The following is a 17594-nucleotide window of genomic DNA, read 5'->3' on the forward strand; positions in this document are numbered from 1 at the left end:
CTCCCAGTGGTCTCAAGGGCCTAGTCTCAAGGGACCCAGCCTCAGGGCAGCCCCACTCCCCGGGCCTCAGCCTCCTTTGCTTGCCTTGGCTCAGTTCAGCCCCTCCAACGCCGCCCTCTGCATTGGGACTGGTGGAGCCTCTCTCCATTGTCCTAAGGATGAAGTCCACGCTCCTGACCATGACCTTCAAGCCCCTGCCTCTCGGTGTCACCCCAACCTTCCTGCACCCCTGCACCCCTGGCTGCCTTTCCAATCATGCCCTCTGCCCTCCTGTGCCACTGCACCTCCCCAACTCCCGCTGCATCCCCTGAGGCCCTCATGCTTACAAAGCCCTCTCCGACTCCTCTCACTCACACGGGCTCCTTGCAAAACTTTCCAGAGCTACAGAGTCCCCAGAGACCACAATCATGCAAAGTTAGGTCAAGGGGCACCAAAGAACTCTACATTTAAAGAGCCCCCCAGGAGTCCAAGGGGCCTCTCCAACTGAGAACTGGGAGATGAGGCTGGCATCCTAGGCACCCAACACAGCGTAGCCTGGGAAGGATGTCTTAGGTCTGGACTCCGAACACTGTTACCTATGGCCTGGCCTGGTCAGAACACAGAGAGCCCTGGTGAGGAAGGAGAGCAGGCTTTGTCGCCAGATGGCCTGTGTCTCCCCTCCCGTGTGCAGGGGCTAATGCCTCAAGCACAATGCCTGGACAGGCCAGGGGTGCAGCACAGATAGTCTCTTCTCGATCCCTGCAATGTATTTCTGTGCTAAATCTTAAACACATCAAATGTTAGAAGCAGCACTCACATCTGCCCCAGTGCCCTCCTAGAGGCCCAACTGTGCCTTCTACGAGACCATGCCTATGAGCCCTCCAGCTGCCCCCACATGGGCTGTTGTGCTACAGAGCCCAGAGCCCAGAGCCCAGAGCTGCCCAAGCCTGGAGTTGGGGGTGAGGACAGCAGGACCTTGCCCCTCGGCGGCCCACTTCACTCCTGCCGCTGCAGCCAAAGGCAACGTTAGCTTTTCCAGCAGCTGAGACAACAGCCCTGCCCTGACCTGAAGCATCAGTGGTGTCAGTGGTACCCTGACCACCTGTGTGTCTCCTGTCCTCTGTATGTGGGGGCCACTGCAGCCTGGCTAGTAGAAGCGGGTCCCATCGGTTAGAGTCTTAGAGTTCCAGGCTGTTTCAATTGTCGGTGCTCACAGAGACACGGGCTGGTGAGTCCCCTGCTTTACCTATGAGGAAACAGGGTGCACTCCTTCCCCTCAGCACAGCCAATCTGACTCTTCCATGGGTTCCTGACCCCCATGGTTTTTCGCTTTGATTTTGTCACATCCAACTCACCATGTTTCTCAGGAATGCTGAACCAGTCGGTTCTTTTAGCCAGCTATGTAAGAGCATCTGCTCTCTTTGATTCGAAATACCTGCTTGAAAAATGGAGGTAAAGCTTGGGAGAAGCCCGTCAGGTTGTGCGTATGCCCCAAGCCAAGAAAAACATTTCCTAGGCAGCTGGCCCCAGGTTTCTGTGTTTTGGGAACCACCAAAATCGCTCCCCAGATTTTGGAGGCCGGCACACGCTTTTCTGTTGCTAAGTGAAGGGATTTTGTAACCTGCTCGCACCATGGTTCCATGCTAACATATCAAAGCACCAGATGGACAGGGTGTCATTCCAGAATAAAAGAGTCCTTCAAACCCAGAACATGTAGCTTTTTGAAGCGCTCATGACTCGGTCTGTCTTTTTTGCATCCCATAATAACCCAAAAAGAAGCTTCATTAGCGACTGGGCCTTGCTCCTGGCTCAGCTCTTGGGCTTCCAGGTATGGGGTGGTGGCGACTGTGGTATTGTCACTGATGTGGCTCTCCCACTGGGACACCGTCTGTAGCCAGGCCAGACCAATGCAAATCCGAGGCAGGAAAGGCATCTTTCCTATCCCTCATCACTTTTGCCGCAGCAAGAGTCCTCTCCTGAATCTAGACAGGAGATCCCCCTGCAAGCCACCACGACACCATCACGTCAACCATCCTCCTTCCGTGCGCTGATATACTCAATATGCGTTCCTCACGGTCGCAGCCAGTGCCACGAGGTTCCCCTTGTGACAAGCGAGTGAGTGGGATGTGCTGGGCAGAAGGGGACTGGGCAGGCTGAGAAGAAAGAGGAGTCCTTTCCACAGCGTGTCAAGGGTTGAACTGGCGTACATCCTCATTTTGGCTGGTGCAGGGGGAGTCTGAACACTCAAGCTGCCTTCTTCCACGAAGCCCTGGCCCGTGTCAAGACACCCAGGTGAACCTGGTGGCCACCACATAGCACTGCAGGGCTCGGGCTGGAGCAGGTAGTTTGGGCTCCAGATAACGCACGCTGGCTTTGCTCTTCACATCATCTCCAGCAAGATGGACATGAGTCCCCATGCCAGCCAAGGGCAGGTCAGGAAATCCAAAGACACTGGGTTAAGGCCCTCCTGCAGGCCTAAGTTTCCCCAGCCTCGCTTCCCCTTCAAGTTGTAGGAAGCTGTAAGAGTGGGGACAAAGCGAAGCCATGGCTGCCAGTTGGTGGGAGAATCCCCTCCTCCGCTAGGTCCATTCTTCTGCTGAGGTTTCGAGGGGGCGCCCCCCGCCCAGTCACTCGGATGAGCCACAGAAGCTGGCGGAGATGGGCAGGGGGACAGAGCATGGGGCGCAAGTCCTCCGGGTTTAGAGGAAGCAGGGCGGGTTCTAATAGGAGGCTGTCATGTCCCTCAGGTGTGTTGGGGAGGAAAAAAAAGGTTGAGAACTATGAAGTACTTCCTGACAAGTGGCTTGCAAGGGGCATTTCTGACATGTTTGCAGTGTGCCCTGACTTGTGACCCCCTTCCCTTCCCAATCTCATGACCACTAAGCATCTGCTCAGCAAACCCTCTCTTGGTGGGTGGCACAGAGGCTGGCCTCAGTCAGGGCCCTGTCCAAACATTGCCAGCTCCCAGTGAGCAGGGTGACCTGGTGAGGCTTTGCTGTCACCCTATGTGCCCAGTGGTGGCCCCTATCCTCGCCCAGCCCTCCCCTCCGCGATAGCCTGGACAACAGTGCAAGCCAAACTTTATCTCATTTTCTCTCCCACAGATGGAGGTAGTGAGTACCTTCAAGAGAAGCGGTTCAGTTCAGGGTGCTGTGCGCCGGCGGTCTTCGGTCCTCAGCCAGCTTCATGACGTAACCAATCTTTCTACCCCTACTCACGCAATTCTCTCTGCTGCCAATCCCACCAGTGCTGCTGGGAGTGAGTCTTGACTTCCCTTTTCTCTCATAAATGGCATCTCTGGGGAAGAATAAGCCTCCCCAGCTCGGCCTTCTCTCTTTTCCAGTCTTGCATTCCGCTCACCGTGGCTTTTCTGTTCTTTCTTTACCGCCCTGTCCAGTCCTTCCCACCCAGACGGTGTCTCTCGAAAGCCATATTCTTTTATGAAACGTACTCAACCCATGGCACTTCCGGACCTCCCGTTCTTTGCTTTGTTTGGTTTTTGGGTTTATGTTTAGTGCTCCTTGTGCCATTGGTTCTCTTTTCTTGAACTTGTCTGCCTTTGCCGATGGTTCTTCATGAACTTGGGCCACTTCTGGGGGTGTCTGGTGTCAGGCTGGGGCCTTGCTCAGTGTTTAGTGGTGCAGCGTCAGGGCAGCACGCGGGCTCAAGGCCGCCTTTCCGGGGCTGGAGGGGTGGTGGGTGCCTTTCCCACACTGTTTGCCGCAGAAGAATGCAGCCTGCGTACCCAGGAACTGGAGCGGCGCTTCCAGCATCCTCCTTAAAGTGGTTTCCTAAGGATGCTGCTGTCGCCTGTCCCCAGGTGGGCTCAGTGCTGGCCAATCACTACTGCACAGGTGACGCCTGCCCTGCAGGCCTTGCCCCAAGCCACTGGGTGTTAGAGGTGTCCCTAGAACTGGTGCTCAGAGGCCGGGCACGTGGCCAGGTGTTCCTGAAGCGCCTTCACTCTTTCCAAACGAGCCTCAGGATCAGGCCTTAACCCGATCCTTAACCCACACTCTCTCCCTCCTTCCTCCGAGAAGCTGAGAGAAACAACTTTTCTTCAAGACGTTGCCACAAAAAGTTCCCACCACGTTGGTCACAGTTTAAAGAGAACCCAGGGGCTATCCTAAGGAGGTAGAAACTTCCATAATTGCTTACATCTTTTTACAAAGACAAAGGGAAAGCCACTCTATCGCTGACCCTACCGCCCTGATGGGAGAGAATGCAGGGAACCCAGTGGGTCCAGCCAGGCAGCCTGCTTTTTCCAACAAACTCAAGACAGTTTACACACCAAATAGTAAACCTTCACGCGTGGGCCCAGAGCCCTTGTCAGGATGGTTCTGGGCTACCTCTTTCCTTTCCTTCTAGCAAGCCCCTGAAGCGCTCCCCTCTGCCAACATGAACACGCCACTCCCCTGCAGATGGGAGTACTTAACCACGCCTTTTTCCATCACAGACTCTTCCAGCTTGATTTCTTTTCTTTTCCTTTTTTTTTTTTTTTTTTTTTTAGGAACTGGTGAGAGGTCCCTGGTGGGGGTCACCCCTCCTCTTGAATAAGCTGTCGTTTTGGGCCACTCTGTCCTTTAAGGAAGGGAGGAGGGCCATCCTGTCCCCCTTGGGAACAGAGCACGTGTGCTCACACACACACGCGCGCGCACACACACACACACTCACACACTCCTTCTGCAAACCACAGGCCATGCGCACCTCCAGCTTGCTCCACACTCATCATGGTGCCACCTACCCTGGTCACAAATATTGGCCAACACTGTGGCGGTTGGGCTGAAAAACAGCTGGCGCCTCCAGTGCCCTAGACGTGGGCTCAGAGGGGCCTCGCCGTCACTCCACCCAGAGAGGCCGACAGGAGGCTCTGCCAAGTCAGTTAAGGCCAAAAATGGTTCGTGGCCTCCCAGCACCTTCCTTCCTGGGAGCTGAGGGGCAACAAGGGGCATGGCTGTGCCTCAGCTTCCCTCCCTCTTGACTTCCTCCGTATGTCTCTTTGCCATCTCTCTCTGTGCTTCCTGTCTGTCTGTCCATCTGCCCATTTGTTGAGTTAAGGGGAAGGCAGCCACCACGGCCCCGCTCCACGCGTTCCTCGAGCCTTCTCCACAGCTCTGGCCTCATCCCACCCCAGGACCAGCTCCTTGTCCCTCTCCAGGTCCAGCCCAGCCTCAGTGGGGCCTGCTGTCTCTTCTCCCTCTGGATTCCTCCCACTTCCTCCCTGGGGCGGCCTCTTGCTCCTCTCTTCCTTGGCTCCTAGCACTTCCTTCCTGCCTTCATTCCGTGGCCATCTGTCCCCCTCCTCCCCACCTCCGGAGCCTGGCAGTGCCGGGTAAGTAGAGTGGGAGAGACGCCACCCCTCCTGCTGTTCACGAGCTATTCCATGGGGGCCCTAAGTGGCGGATAGCCAGAAGGAGAGCAGCTGTCCCTTGCACACTATGTGCTCCAGCAGAAGGTGGGTGGCAGGGCCCTCTGAAGAGGCCCATCCCAGCTGAACATCAGCATCCCAGAAAGGACTCTGCCGTGGAGGAAGATGCTGGCTGGGGACCTGGCAACACCAAGGACATGCCCACTTCTGGAAGCCACCCGCCAGAACCACCTCCTGCCATCATCACAGTGCAGCAGATTGGTTTAGAACTCAGAACCCAACCCCCACTCCACGCTTCAAGGACCCTAAGCAATCACCAAGCCCAGTACCCTCATCCTAGAGATCAGGGGAAGGAGGTTGTCCCCAAGGGCCAGGACCTGCCCTGGGTCCCATAAGCAGCCAGGCCTGGCAGAGTGGGGACTAGCACCAGTGCCCACCCTCTACTTGGAACTTTCTGGTGGATGAGAGATGCTCTGAAAGCTGCAACAGAGCTCCCCTAGACAAGAGGGCTGCCCCGACTAGGCCTGCAGGGGCATCAAGTCACATGGTTTCCTAAGGCAAACCCACAGTTTCCCATCCTCTTTGCCTGCTCCAAGCCAGGCTGCCTTTCAGCCCACCAGGAGACTGGGGCTTTTCTGGGCACTGGAGCTGCCTTTGTCCCAAGCCTTTACCAATGAGGACCTCAGGCCCTCCAGGGAGAAGGGCCAGGGGTTGGTACCATGACATCCCCTCACCCTGTGCCCCTGGGGCCAATGCAGGAAGTAGCAAGGGGGTGACTAGGAAGGGTCTAGAGATTCGGGATCGCTGGGGCTCAGTGCTCACACACTTGAGCCCTCCCCACCCTGTCTAACCTCCCATGCCTTTGCTGCTTCTGGACTCAGGAGTACCAACATAGGCCCCGTCCCTCCTCTGTATGCATTGTCAGACTGTGCCGGCCACAGCTTCTGATCCCCAGCTCCAGGCAGCCTCCACTGCCCCTCCCCTGCCCAGTCTGGTGACTACCCCGCACCATGCCTCAACTACACACCCACACACCGAGGCCACAGAATCACTATCCCTATTGGGTGTCCATATTCTGGAGAGCTGGCCAGGGATAGCTGGTTCAGTTGCTCAGGTCTACCAAGGGTAGCAGGCCCAGGGGGCTACGTGTCTGCCCCTAGGAGGGACAGGAGGGTGCGCGATCATTTGGAAAGCCCCCCCAAAGCCACTCGAGAGGACTTTTATGTCTGTTTTCCACTAGGACACACAGACACACCCCAGCCACGCATCCAAAGTCTATCCTTCCGGCAGCGCCAACACCAGGCCTGTGTGAGATGCTTACTATTGGAGTCGTTCCTGAGATGCCACCTGACCTGGCCCAGCAAAGGGCAGGGGTTGGGCAGCAGGCCATGAGTCTGGTCCCATGTGGCCACTGGGGGTCCCTCAGGGCCATTTAGTTCTGGTTAATCATTAGCTGGAAACAGATCACAGCAGTTGCTTGGTTTTATTGGCTTTGGCAACATGAAAACCGTGTGGTCAAAGGGGCTGAACCGGGCCACATGAGTCCCAGGCTTTCCCTGGACACTCCTTTCCAGGGCCCAGGGCGACATGCTCACCACACTCACAGCCCCATGGTGGAAGGAGTCTTGTTTTCTGGAGTTTGCATTCTCAGAAAGATCATGTGCTTTGAGCCAAGCCTCCCTACCTGGTTTCTGGGAACGGTGTATTGGCATTTTTTTCTCAGATCTTTGACAGTCTACACCCTGCCTCCATGCTGGAAGCAGTAGTAGCCCTCCCCCAAGAGCCCTGCCCTGCCCTAGGCTTTCCTGGAAACCTGGGCCCTACCACAGGGGAATGCCCTTCCAGGCAATTCCTAAAGTAGACACCAGAACACAGCCTAGGGCAGCCCGGAACCCCTGGTCCAAGGCCCTCCCCATCAGGCACTCCGAGTGTGGACTCCCAAGCTGGGAGCCAGGGCCAGAGACCTCCCAAGTTTAATTGGAGGTCCCACACCTGGATTCAGCCAGTACGGAGGCAAGGGCTCAGCTGGGCCTTCCTCCTGGGTCCTCTTTAGTTCGAGCACCCAACAGGCCTGGGACTCGCCGCACCCAGGTCAGTTTAGCTGCTCAGTGCTGATGTCAGGAGCACAGGCCTAGGCTCACACGGTCCTGGGCATGAGTGTGCACACAAGGTGGGAGGCAATTTTCATGAAACTTGCCAGCTGCAAGCAGTTCTGGCTTGCCAACACACACAGAACCATGTCTGTCATTTCCGTTCTTTGGTTCGATTCCTTGGGGAAAGAGCCAGCTGTGGAGTTTGCATTTTCATTTTTCCTAATTCAAGCATGTGACATCCCCATGGGGGAGAAAGGGGCCTTCCCCTTGCTCTTCCCCCACACGGGGAGGTGAGACCGAAGTCATCTTCTCCTCAGTGTTCAGGCTATCTGAGCTTGGCTTCTCATTGCCTGAGTTGACTGATGGTTCACATTGCCACAGGCTCTTGAGGACACCTTTGTCGCTTTGAAAGTGGGGTTGTTTTGGGCCTGGAAACCCTAAAGTTCTTGGCGAGAAGTTCCCCATGGGTCTCCCTGGCTGCTGTGTTCAGAATCTGCTCTAAATTCAAAGCTCAGATGCCTGGGGAGCTGACAGGTTCCTGCCTCCAGTGGAAGGTTCTGGACCGGTGGTTGGTGCTGAGCAATGGATAGGCAGGGAGGAAATCGACCAGAAGCATCGGAGCTCTGTGAACCGTAGTGACTGAGACTGAGCAGAGAGCATGGAGCCCCCTAGGCCAGCTGGTGCCCAGCACAGAGGCAGCAGGATAGGGCTTGTTTCTGCTTGAGGAATTAGAAAGAAGAGTGAGAAGGTATCAGGCACAGCTTCTGTCGTTTCCGTTGTCACTGCGGGTCAGGAGCCTTTGCTTTGATTGTTCTCTTTTCCTTTCCTTTTTCTACTCTTCTCGATCCTTCGCTTGTCTCCCTGCTTCTGCGGCCCTTCTTCACCCTCATCCTCCTCCCCAGTCCTGCACTGCAAACTCCAGCACTTGAAGGCTAAGCAGGGGCATGTCTCCCCATGTCCCCATGCACATGGCGGGCACCTCCACTCCAGCTGGCTGGCAGTGGCATCGCACATGGCACTCCATACCTGCACCCCTTCTGCTTTGGCTCAGTGTGGCCAGGGATGGGCCTTGTCCGTCTGCAGAGTCACCGGCCCTGTGTAAGGCTCAGAACTGCTCATCCACACAGGTCAGGAGCCCGGGCCAAGCCCACAGCACCCAGCGTGTCTCCTCTGGGAAGCTGGTAACAAACTGCCAGGGACAGCCTCTCTAAGGATGTGTACTTGAGCTAAGTTCAGAGGAAGGAGAAAGGCCAGCCAGGCAGCAGAAAGGGCAGGGGTCACGGCTCCGGCGAGCCCCTGCATGGGGCGTTCGGAAACAGCTCCAGCCAGCTGGGCATCGCAAAGTGGGCAAAGAGCCATGGTGATGGCCAAAGCCAGCACAGGAGACTGATGCCAGGCCGTGTAGGCCCCAGACATTCAGCCCCGTCCACTGAGCCCCTGCTGGGTGCAGTGAGCCAGACAGACAGACCCCTGCCCCAGGGAGATACCTTCCAGTGAAAGGCGGATGGAGGGAGCACTTGAAGGAAGGAGCAGAAGTGGGCACCGTGCTGCTGGGGGAGATAAGAGTGAGGGGAGCCTTCCCGCTGTGGGGTGTGGCCAGAGCAAAGGCCCCCAGGTGGGATGTGCTGGAGGCTGAGGGGTAAAAGAGGGCAGAGTGAGAGAGACCGGGGCAGGCTCTGAGGGCCACAGCCAGTGGAGGGCTTGTAGCCGGGGAGACCAAGACACGCTCTGGTTTTTGGGCTGCCATGCTAAGGGCATGGAGGGGTGGGGACGAAGGGCAGGTTCTGGATGGCGTTTGAAGGGAGCCACGGGGCTGGGGCCAGGGGGTTGGGCCTGCTAAGTTTGAGACGCAGCTTAGACGCCTAAGTCTGGAGCCGGAGCCGAGAGGCTGTTAGCCGGCAGATGGAATGGAAGGCCGAGGGCCAGAAGAGAGTACCTAGACCCAGAGGAAAGGCCCTCGGGTGTCAGGGATGGAAGAGGAGGAGGGGCTGGAGCAGTGTCGGACAGCGCTGGGGGACTGTGAGGTGTAAAGGACTGTGGCCTCTCAGGGCCATCAGCCATGATGGGGAACGGAGAAGTGTGGCAGAGGGAGACAGCAGGAGGACACAAGGAGGTGGGGACACACAGTGTGGAGCCACCGCGCCTCACCCGGATGAGATGGGGAATCCCCCAGCCCAACCTGACCGTCCTAGGGGCATCTCTCCCTGAAGAATGCTTTCTTTTCCTTTCTTTTTAAATTCTCCTACAGTGAAATGGGCTTTTTGGGGTACAGTTCAATGAATTTCCACACAGTCAGGACGCGGGCCAGTTCCATCGCCTACTGGAAGGTTTGGAGCCAGATGGGGAACCAAGAGTCTGACTCGGCAGCCAGAGAGAGCTCCGAAACTCCACCTGGAGAAGGGACAGGAAGGATAGAAGGCTTTGCTGGTGGGGGTTGCGGTCCCAAGGGGACCCCAGGACCCCAGGCAGGACATAGCAGCAGCAATGGAGGTGTGGAGAGGCTCAGATGTGGAAGATGCTTTTGAGTTAGGGTAGTGACCACAGGACACGCGGATGTCTGGTGCATAGGGTCAGGGCGTCAAAGTGCCTCTGAGGTTTGGCCAGAGCCCTGCACTGGGAAGGCTGCTGGTGGGCAGAGTTCAGCTGGAGCACTGATAAGAGTCCTCCTTGGGCCTCCTGCAATTTGAGAGGTCCTTTAGGCGTCAAAGGGGGGACACCTGGGAGGCAGCCAGGGCAGAAGTGTGGCAGTCCAGGAAAAAGTGGACGTGGTGCAGCTGGTATCTGCAGTATTTACGGTGACCTGATGGTCTATAAACAGCATTGACAGCCTTGGGGGCCATGAGATTCCTTTGGGAGCAGTAGAGGGGGGCGCGTCCTGGGTTGGGAGTAGAGCAGGAGGTGGTACAGGAGCCTGAGATGAGGACAGAGTGAACCCAGGCTGGTGGAAGGAGGGCATCCTCGAGCACCCAGGTAGGAGTGCAGCCCTCTGGGATGGGCCTCTCTTAGAAATGTTTGCTGCTTTCCATTGAAACAATCTCCCGGGAATTGACTGCATCCTTCAGGGTTGGGTGGGCTGAAAACACCCTACCCTAAGACCAACACCAAAACATTGTTTAATGGCCCAGGATTAGAATGCAGGGAAAATAGAGCCTGGAGAAAGCTGACTCACTGTCAGCTGTAACAGACTCACCAGGACTCCAGCCAAGCTTAGCACCCCCGAACAGCAGAATGTTGAGGGGCAGCCCTTCCATCCTGCAGTGGTTCACTCAGTCACTTGTGCATTCCCCAAGTGTCTGCTGAGCAGCTGCTCTGGGCCAGGCTCTGGTGTTAAGCCACAAACAAGGCAGATGCCATCCGGGAGGGGCACGCTGGAGCAGCCGGTGGGACCGGAGTAGCAGTAGCAGCAGAAACCCAGCCTGGAAGGAAGGACTGGCTCCGTGGCCTGGCTGCCCTTTGTGGAGGTCTTTGGAGTTGAGCCAGGTGCTGTGAGACCTGTGCATAGGTTTGAGCAGGGGCCTGGCCTGATCACATGCCCCAGGTCTGAATGAGGCCACCAGCTCAGCGAGGAGAAGGGTGTGGCCAAGGTCACCTGGTGTACTCACCCCACACAGCCCTGGGGTCAAGGCCTGCAGCGTTCTGTCCTTTTTGTGACTTGACGGGCATGGGCAACAGCTGGAGTAGGCGATGTCCCAGGCAGCTTCCATACCACAATCCTGTACCAGAAAAGGCCTAAATAATGAGGCAACATCTGCATTGGCTACGAAAAGTGAATTCTGTTTCTTTTCATTAAAAATGTTAAAATATTCTCAATTTCTGTGTTACCCCTAATTCAGAAACCAGTCTGGAGATAAAGGCCTGAGTGAGAATAGCTGACCATCTGCTGAATCCAGAGAAAATCCTAACCAGATTTCAGATAGGGTGCTAGAAAATTCCAATGTGGAGTTTTTTGGCTCACTTTTATTATTATTATTATTTTAAATAGGAACAGGGAGTATCACCCTATTGCCCAGGTTGGTCTCGAACACCTGGTCTCAAGCGATCAGCCCACCTCAGCCTCCCAAAGTGCTGAAATTGCAGCCGTGGACCACCAAACCTGGCCCTGGCTCACTTTTTGCACTGGAGAGGTGATGAGGTTGGCATCGTTTCAACTGTTCAGGAGCACTGTGCTTTGCCTAGCTGAGCCCCTGCAGGGCTGAAAGAAAGTCACTGAAAAAAGGTGATTCATTGTCTAAACTAGGGGGCGGCTAACTTTTCCTATACAGAGCCAGAGAGGAAATATTTTTAGCTTTCCAGGCCTGGTCTCTGCTGCCGTGACACAACTGTGCCCTTAAACCAGTAAAACTTTATTAACCAAAACTAGCAGAGAGCTGGGGTTAGCCCTTGAGTAAGCCCTGACACCTTGTCTAAATCCAGAAAACCAAATCCTAAATAGAACCTTGGCCCTGGAAATGCTTCAGAACTCCGAATGTGTCCACCTGCTCACATAGGGAGGGGTGGACAGGTGTTGGATGAACCCCAGGGTCTGCCTGGAAGCTCAGCGCTCTGTCTGCTGCCCCCTATAGGGACGGCAGTACAAGGTGGGCCAGCTACCATTGGTGGCTGTGCTGACGCTGGCCTGTGCGAGGCCAGGCAGAGGTCTCCCCATCAACTCCTGGCTTCTAGAAGCAGGAAGGAGCCCAGGCTGAGGGGCCAGGGAGCAAAGAGAGGCAGCAAGGACTTGAGTGCGTGAGGCAAGGTGGAGAAGCCAGAGGAGGGAAGAGCTCATTCTTGGAGCAGTGCCCTGCTGGAGGGTCAGGGGGCTTCAGAGGTGCCATGAGCTCAGTTGGGGGCAGAGGGCCACTGTGCTGGGGGAATCTGGGGCACAGCGGGAGCTCTTTCCTGCAGGGAGTTCTGCTCATCTGAGGTCTGCTAACTCCAGTGAGGAGGGACCGCCAGGGAACAACACAGAGCGAAGCCCTGGGGGGCGGTGGAGATGCAAGTTTCGGAATGTCTGACTGGAAGATGGAGGAGGAGACGGGAGAGAGGACGGGGGAGTGAGGCCAGAGGAGCAGGGGCACCAGATTGAACCAGACCCAGTCGGACTCGGGGGCTATGAGGAGGCCACAGGGGCATCTGGGCAGAGACAGGCTTTAGTGGGTGCAAATCAAAAGTGTGGCTGTTTTCGTCTCAAATACCTCCAGCTGGGGACTGCTGGGCTCTCTGGCCTGGAGCTCTGAGTACAGGCCTGGGCCACAGTTCCTGGTTATAGCCAGATGGGCCCCAGCACTGTGGCCAGGGCAGAGAGGTATGGACAGAGAGGAGGAGGGACAGAGCCAAGCCAGAGCTCTGGGGCACACAGGGACAGAAGAGAGGGCAGTGGAGGAGACGGGGCCAGAGCAGCTAGTGAGGTGGAAGAGGGCCAGGCAGGGGCAATGTCAGGAAGCCATGAGAAGTTTCCAGAAAGAGGGATGATCATCTGTGTTGAGTGCCCTGAGGAATCAAATAAGACGAAGATGCAGAAGTGGACAGCGTAGTTAGCTGCAGGGAGACTCTGGGCATGGCAGGTCCCGGCTCCAGCCATGGAAGCTGGGGGATGGAGGGAGACCCATGCGAGAAAGGCCGGCAGTGCCCATAGGCTGGGAACTTGCTTATACTAGCAGGTACTTCGGACTTTCTGGTAAGATCGAGAAGAGAGCCCACTCACCAGCATTCTCTCCTTTTCAAATCGTCTTTCTTTTCTACCAAATTGGAATTCAGATTGGGCAGACCCCGGAGGTCACCGAAGCCAGTCGTCCCCCCGGGACAGGGAATTGGGAGGTCGCAGCCACGAGCCTAGTGCAGCACTCTGGAGTTCCAGAATACCTGCCCAGCTCAGCCTAGAGAAAGACACTGCCATCTTTTCCTGCATGCAGATCGGTTGACGAGACCAAGGCCCACACCTGAAAACCCTTTCCAAAGGCAGGCAGAGCCACCCCATTCCGTAGCAGCCCTCCAACAAATGGGTGGACATTTCTCATGCCATGACCCCCAGCCATTGATGTGGGTGGAACTTACCAGCACCAGCTGACCACTGACTGTCTCCTTCTTTCTTTCCTACCTTCCTTCCACCGTTCCTTTCCTTTCCCTTCCTTTTCTCCCTCCCTGCTCCCACGTCGGGCCCTGTCCCTCCATCTCCCACTCCAGATCCGGGTGGTGAAAGCGTTCCGTAGCTCGCTCTATGAAGGCCTGGAGAAACCAGAATCCAAGACCTCCATTCACAACTTCATGGCCACGCCCGAGTTTCTGATCAATGACTACACCCACAACATCCCTCTCATCGACGACACGGACGTGGACGAGAACGAGGAGCGCCTCCGGGCCCCCCAGCCCCCGTCCCCCAACCAGAACAACAATGCCATAGACAGCGGCATCTACCTGACCACGCATGTCACCAAATCAGCTACCTCTTCAGTGTTTTCCTCCAGTCCCGGGAGCCCGCTCCACAGCGTGGAGACATCCCTCTAACAAGAACTTGTCTCAGCACATGCGCACACACACACTCGGACTCACACGAAGTCACATGCACACATGCACGCATACACACATATAGGGACCTGCACACCTGCAAAACGGGGGAACAACTAAGGTGGCTGAAGACCTTTCTGGCAGGGCATTTGCAAGAAGCCAAATCCATTCAACAAGGGTGCAGCCTGCCACAGGCTCCTCATCCGGACTGAGGAAGACGAGGACGGGGAGGAGGAAAAGGAGGAAGAGGAGGACACAAAGGGGGAGGAGAAGGTTCTTCGTCCAAAGGAGGAAGGAGAAGAAGTAGAAAGTGTGAAGAGCTGAGTTCCCCACCTTTTTTTCTATTGATGCTTCTTTTTTAACGAACTACAGTTTTACCGCGTGTTTGCTTTTGGGCTGTGCAGTGGGCAGGGGGCTGCTTTGGGTTTATTGGGAGCTTTTGTTGCACCCATGAAGGAGCAATCAGGTCAGCATATTCATGCAAAAAAAAAAAAGGTTGAGTGCTCTGCAGGGCTGTGAAGGGTGCCACCTGAGGGAGCCGCCTGCAAGCGGCCCTGCAGCCACAAAGCAATCCGCCCCCAGCAAAAACTAGGCACATCTGCAGTGTGCATGTGTGTGCATGTGTGCACATGTATGTGTGTGGATCTGTACACATGCACATACATATGGCCAGATGCATATTTCAATAAGGAACTATTTACTGGCATGATATTTGCATTCCTCTTATCAGGCATTTTCATTTGGAAATTTCATTATTGAATGTAGCAAGAGTTTTTTTTGCTGCTGTTGTTTTTTGTTCTTTTGTTTTGTTTTGTTTTGTTTTGTTTTGTTTTCAGGGAACTAGACTGCAAGAATATCTTTCTGGTCAATCCATTTTTGTTCCTCATCTCCCTGCCCCCACCCTTCGTTCCTGCCCTCTGCCCGGTCCTATTGAGATTCCCAAGAAGGCGGAGAGGGGACGCTCCAGGTCTGGAGCATGTATAATTGGAGCATTTGCACTGAGACCCCTGCCAGAGAGGAGAAAACCCTTTCAATTGAAATTTTAATCTAAAAGGAAAAAAACAAAACATTGATGAGAAAGAGTCCTCCAGTTAGTGCAACGGGAGTTTCGTTTTCAGCTTTCTTTGGTTTCTGCTCCAATTCCACATCCTTCATCCTGGCCACGCCCCCAACTTCAAGAGCATGAAGCACTCTTGGAGTTGTGGGTCCTGCCCAGAGTCCAGGGAGCAGCCCCAGCTGAGCACAGGTCCGAGGGGGCGGGGGCAGGGCCAAGAGTTCAAAAGAAGCCGATGGAGGGAGAGGGAGCGTCAGAAGCACAGAGGAGCTGGCAGTGGGAGAATGACGACAGGGAGGCAGCCACAGTTCAGACCCTGTCCCCTCAGCACCTGGATGGACTCCCACTGTTTGCTTTGGCAAATGCCGAGGAGTCCTCAGTAGACCACCTCGATGTCTGCTGTGACACCAGAGATGCCATCACCAAAGCACTCTTCCCACCCTAGTCTTTGTGTCCAGAGGCCAAGCTTAAGCCATGAAGGCATGAATTTGTGGCTGAGCACCAGGTACTGAGGGGAGCCTATCCTGGCAGTGTGGGCACCTGGTGGCCAAGCCTCAGTTTCCCCCAAATGAGCAGAGGGGATAAAGAGGGGCCTGACTTTTGCCACCCTCCTGAGGAAGCCCCTAGGTCCACACAGTGATGCCATGGGGGACCCTTGCCTGCTGCACTTGCAGGTGTCACATTTTGCAGGGAGGTGGTTGGGCCTGGGGCTCAGCCGCTGGGAGACAGCTGGGACCTGAGGGACAGAGGATTGGAATGGAAGCCACCAATGTGGACTGGCACCCTCAGGAGGCTTGTCACACCTCCACTGGCATCCACACAAACCAAACAGGAGCAGGCACCATCCCCACTATTACCATTAATGCCATGTCACCCCTCAGCAGGAGTAGTCAAATCTCGGGCAAAAGAATTTTGGCTAGAAAAGAAAATCCCATTTTAAAATGCCAGCTGCAGATAACTCAAAGCCATCCCTTTTTTCTAAAGGGCACATTGAGAATGTTACCCATTTGTAAACTGTCCCCTGATGTCCTTGTTTAGGCGACAATAAGAAAAAGGGCAGCTCCATTTGTTGAGGGTCTTTGTGTTCTTCAACGAGAAATCGAATTTGAGACATTGAAATTGCAGATGAGCTGCGTGCTGCTGCCATCACCGGCTTCTTCTCACTCTGTCGTAGACACACCGATAGGGCCAATGACCAATAGCTATTAAAAGCAAACCCTCACTGCTGCTGTATCAAGTTGCCTGATGTCAATGTCGATCGTCTAGTCCCGAGGTCACCTTTGTGCTGTGGTGTGGAGTTCAGAAACGGGGCACCATGACCTGGAATGTTTTGCTCTTGTTTTTGCAATCTTCAGGCGGGGGGCCCTTTCTCACTGGGAAGCCCCTCTTTATAAAGCATTATATTACCTGGAATGGCTTGGTCAACTGTGTTCAGTTCACAAATATGTTTTACATTTTTATCTGCCTGTTACAAAGATGAACAAAAAAAACTTAATGAGAAAGATCACAGATGCATAATAATTTAAAGTCTGTAGTTGAATTTCCTAACTTATAGACCAAAATTTCTGTGTATAAAAAAATGAAAAGCTCCTTACATCCTGGTCTGGGTAACGTGTGTGATTTATTATTTGGTGAATTGACGTGCGGAACAAAACAAAGGTGCCTTCACGCCGCTTTAACAGAGCTGGAGAAGCCATGGGCAGGAGGGGGTTTCCCCTGGGTGTGCAGCAGCCTGGCCGGATGTGTAAGCAGAAGAGGAACTAATGCTGGGATGTCAGGCCCCGTGGGGAGGGGCTCCAGCTGCTGCAGGAGCCATGGCTGCCTTGACTTGAAAGGGCCTGTAGTACATGGCCCAGTGGCTCAGGCCTGTAATCCCAGCGCTTTGGGAAGCTGAGGCGGGAGGATCCCTTGGGCCCAGGAATTTGAGGCTCCCTGACACACATGCACACTCCTCACTTCTTTTATTGTGGTAAAACACAGATCACAAGCACATTCACGGTGCTGTGCAGCCATCACCACCATCCAGCCGCGGAACTTGTTCATCTTCCCAAACTGAAGCTCTGGCCCCGTTCAACCCCAACTCCCCATCCACCAGCCCCTGGCACCCACCCTTCTACTTTCTGTCTCTATGGATTTGACCACTCTAGGCCCCTCATACCCTCATAGAAGTGGAATCCTACAGTATTTGCCCTTCTGTGACTAGCATGATGTCCTCAAGGGTCACCCATGTCGAAGCATGTGTCAGAATTTCCTTTTTAAGGGGAATCATACTCCATTGTCTGGATATGCTGCATTTTGTTTATGCAATCAGCCATCCATGGACATTTAGGTTGCTTCCACATTTCAGCTACTGTGGATCATGCTGCAGTGAACATGGGCATGCAAACTGCCCTTCCAGACCCTGCCTTCCATTCCTTTGGGCCTATACCCAGCAGTGGAATTACTGGATCCTATGGGAACTGTAGGTTGAACCTTTTGAGAAACCGCCATTTTCCACTCTCATCAGCAGTGCAGGACGGTTCCAATCACAGACGCCTTTGCTAATCCAAAGCCACAGGAAGAAAGCCCGCCATTTCACTCATTCCCTTAATCCACATGCTGCATCCCTAAACACCTG

General features: G+C 54.9%; 1 protein-coding gene across 1 annotated transcript in view; it reads left to right on the top strand.

The window, feature by feature from the left end:
- ATP2B3 (ATPase plasma membrane Ca2+ transporting 3) overlaps positions 1 to 13923 on the top strand; it is a 63059-nt gene extending 49136 nt beyond the window's left edge. Inside the window, exons 21-22 of the mRNA XM_030933467.1 lie at positions 3084 to 3197; positions 13603 to 13923. Coding sequence (XP_030789327.1) covers positions 3084 to 3197; positions 13603 to 13923 — 435 coding nt within the window. The remainder of the gene's footprint in view (positions 1 to 3083; positions 3198 to 13602) is intronic.
- Positions 13924 to 17594: the final 3671 nt, after the last annotated feature.

This window comes from Rhinopithecus roxellana, chromosome 7 (assembly GCF_007565055.1).
Source record: "Rhinopithecus roxellana isolate Shanxi Qingling chromosome 7, ASM756505v1, whole genome shotgun sequence".
NCBI lineage: Eukaryota > Metazoa > Chordata > Mammalia > Primates > Cercopithecidae > Rhinopithecus > Rhinopithecus roxellana.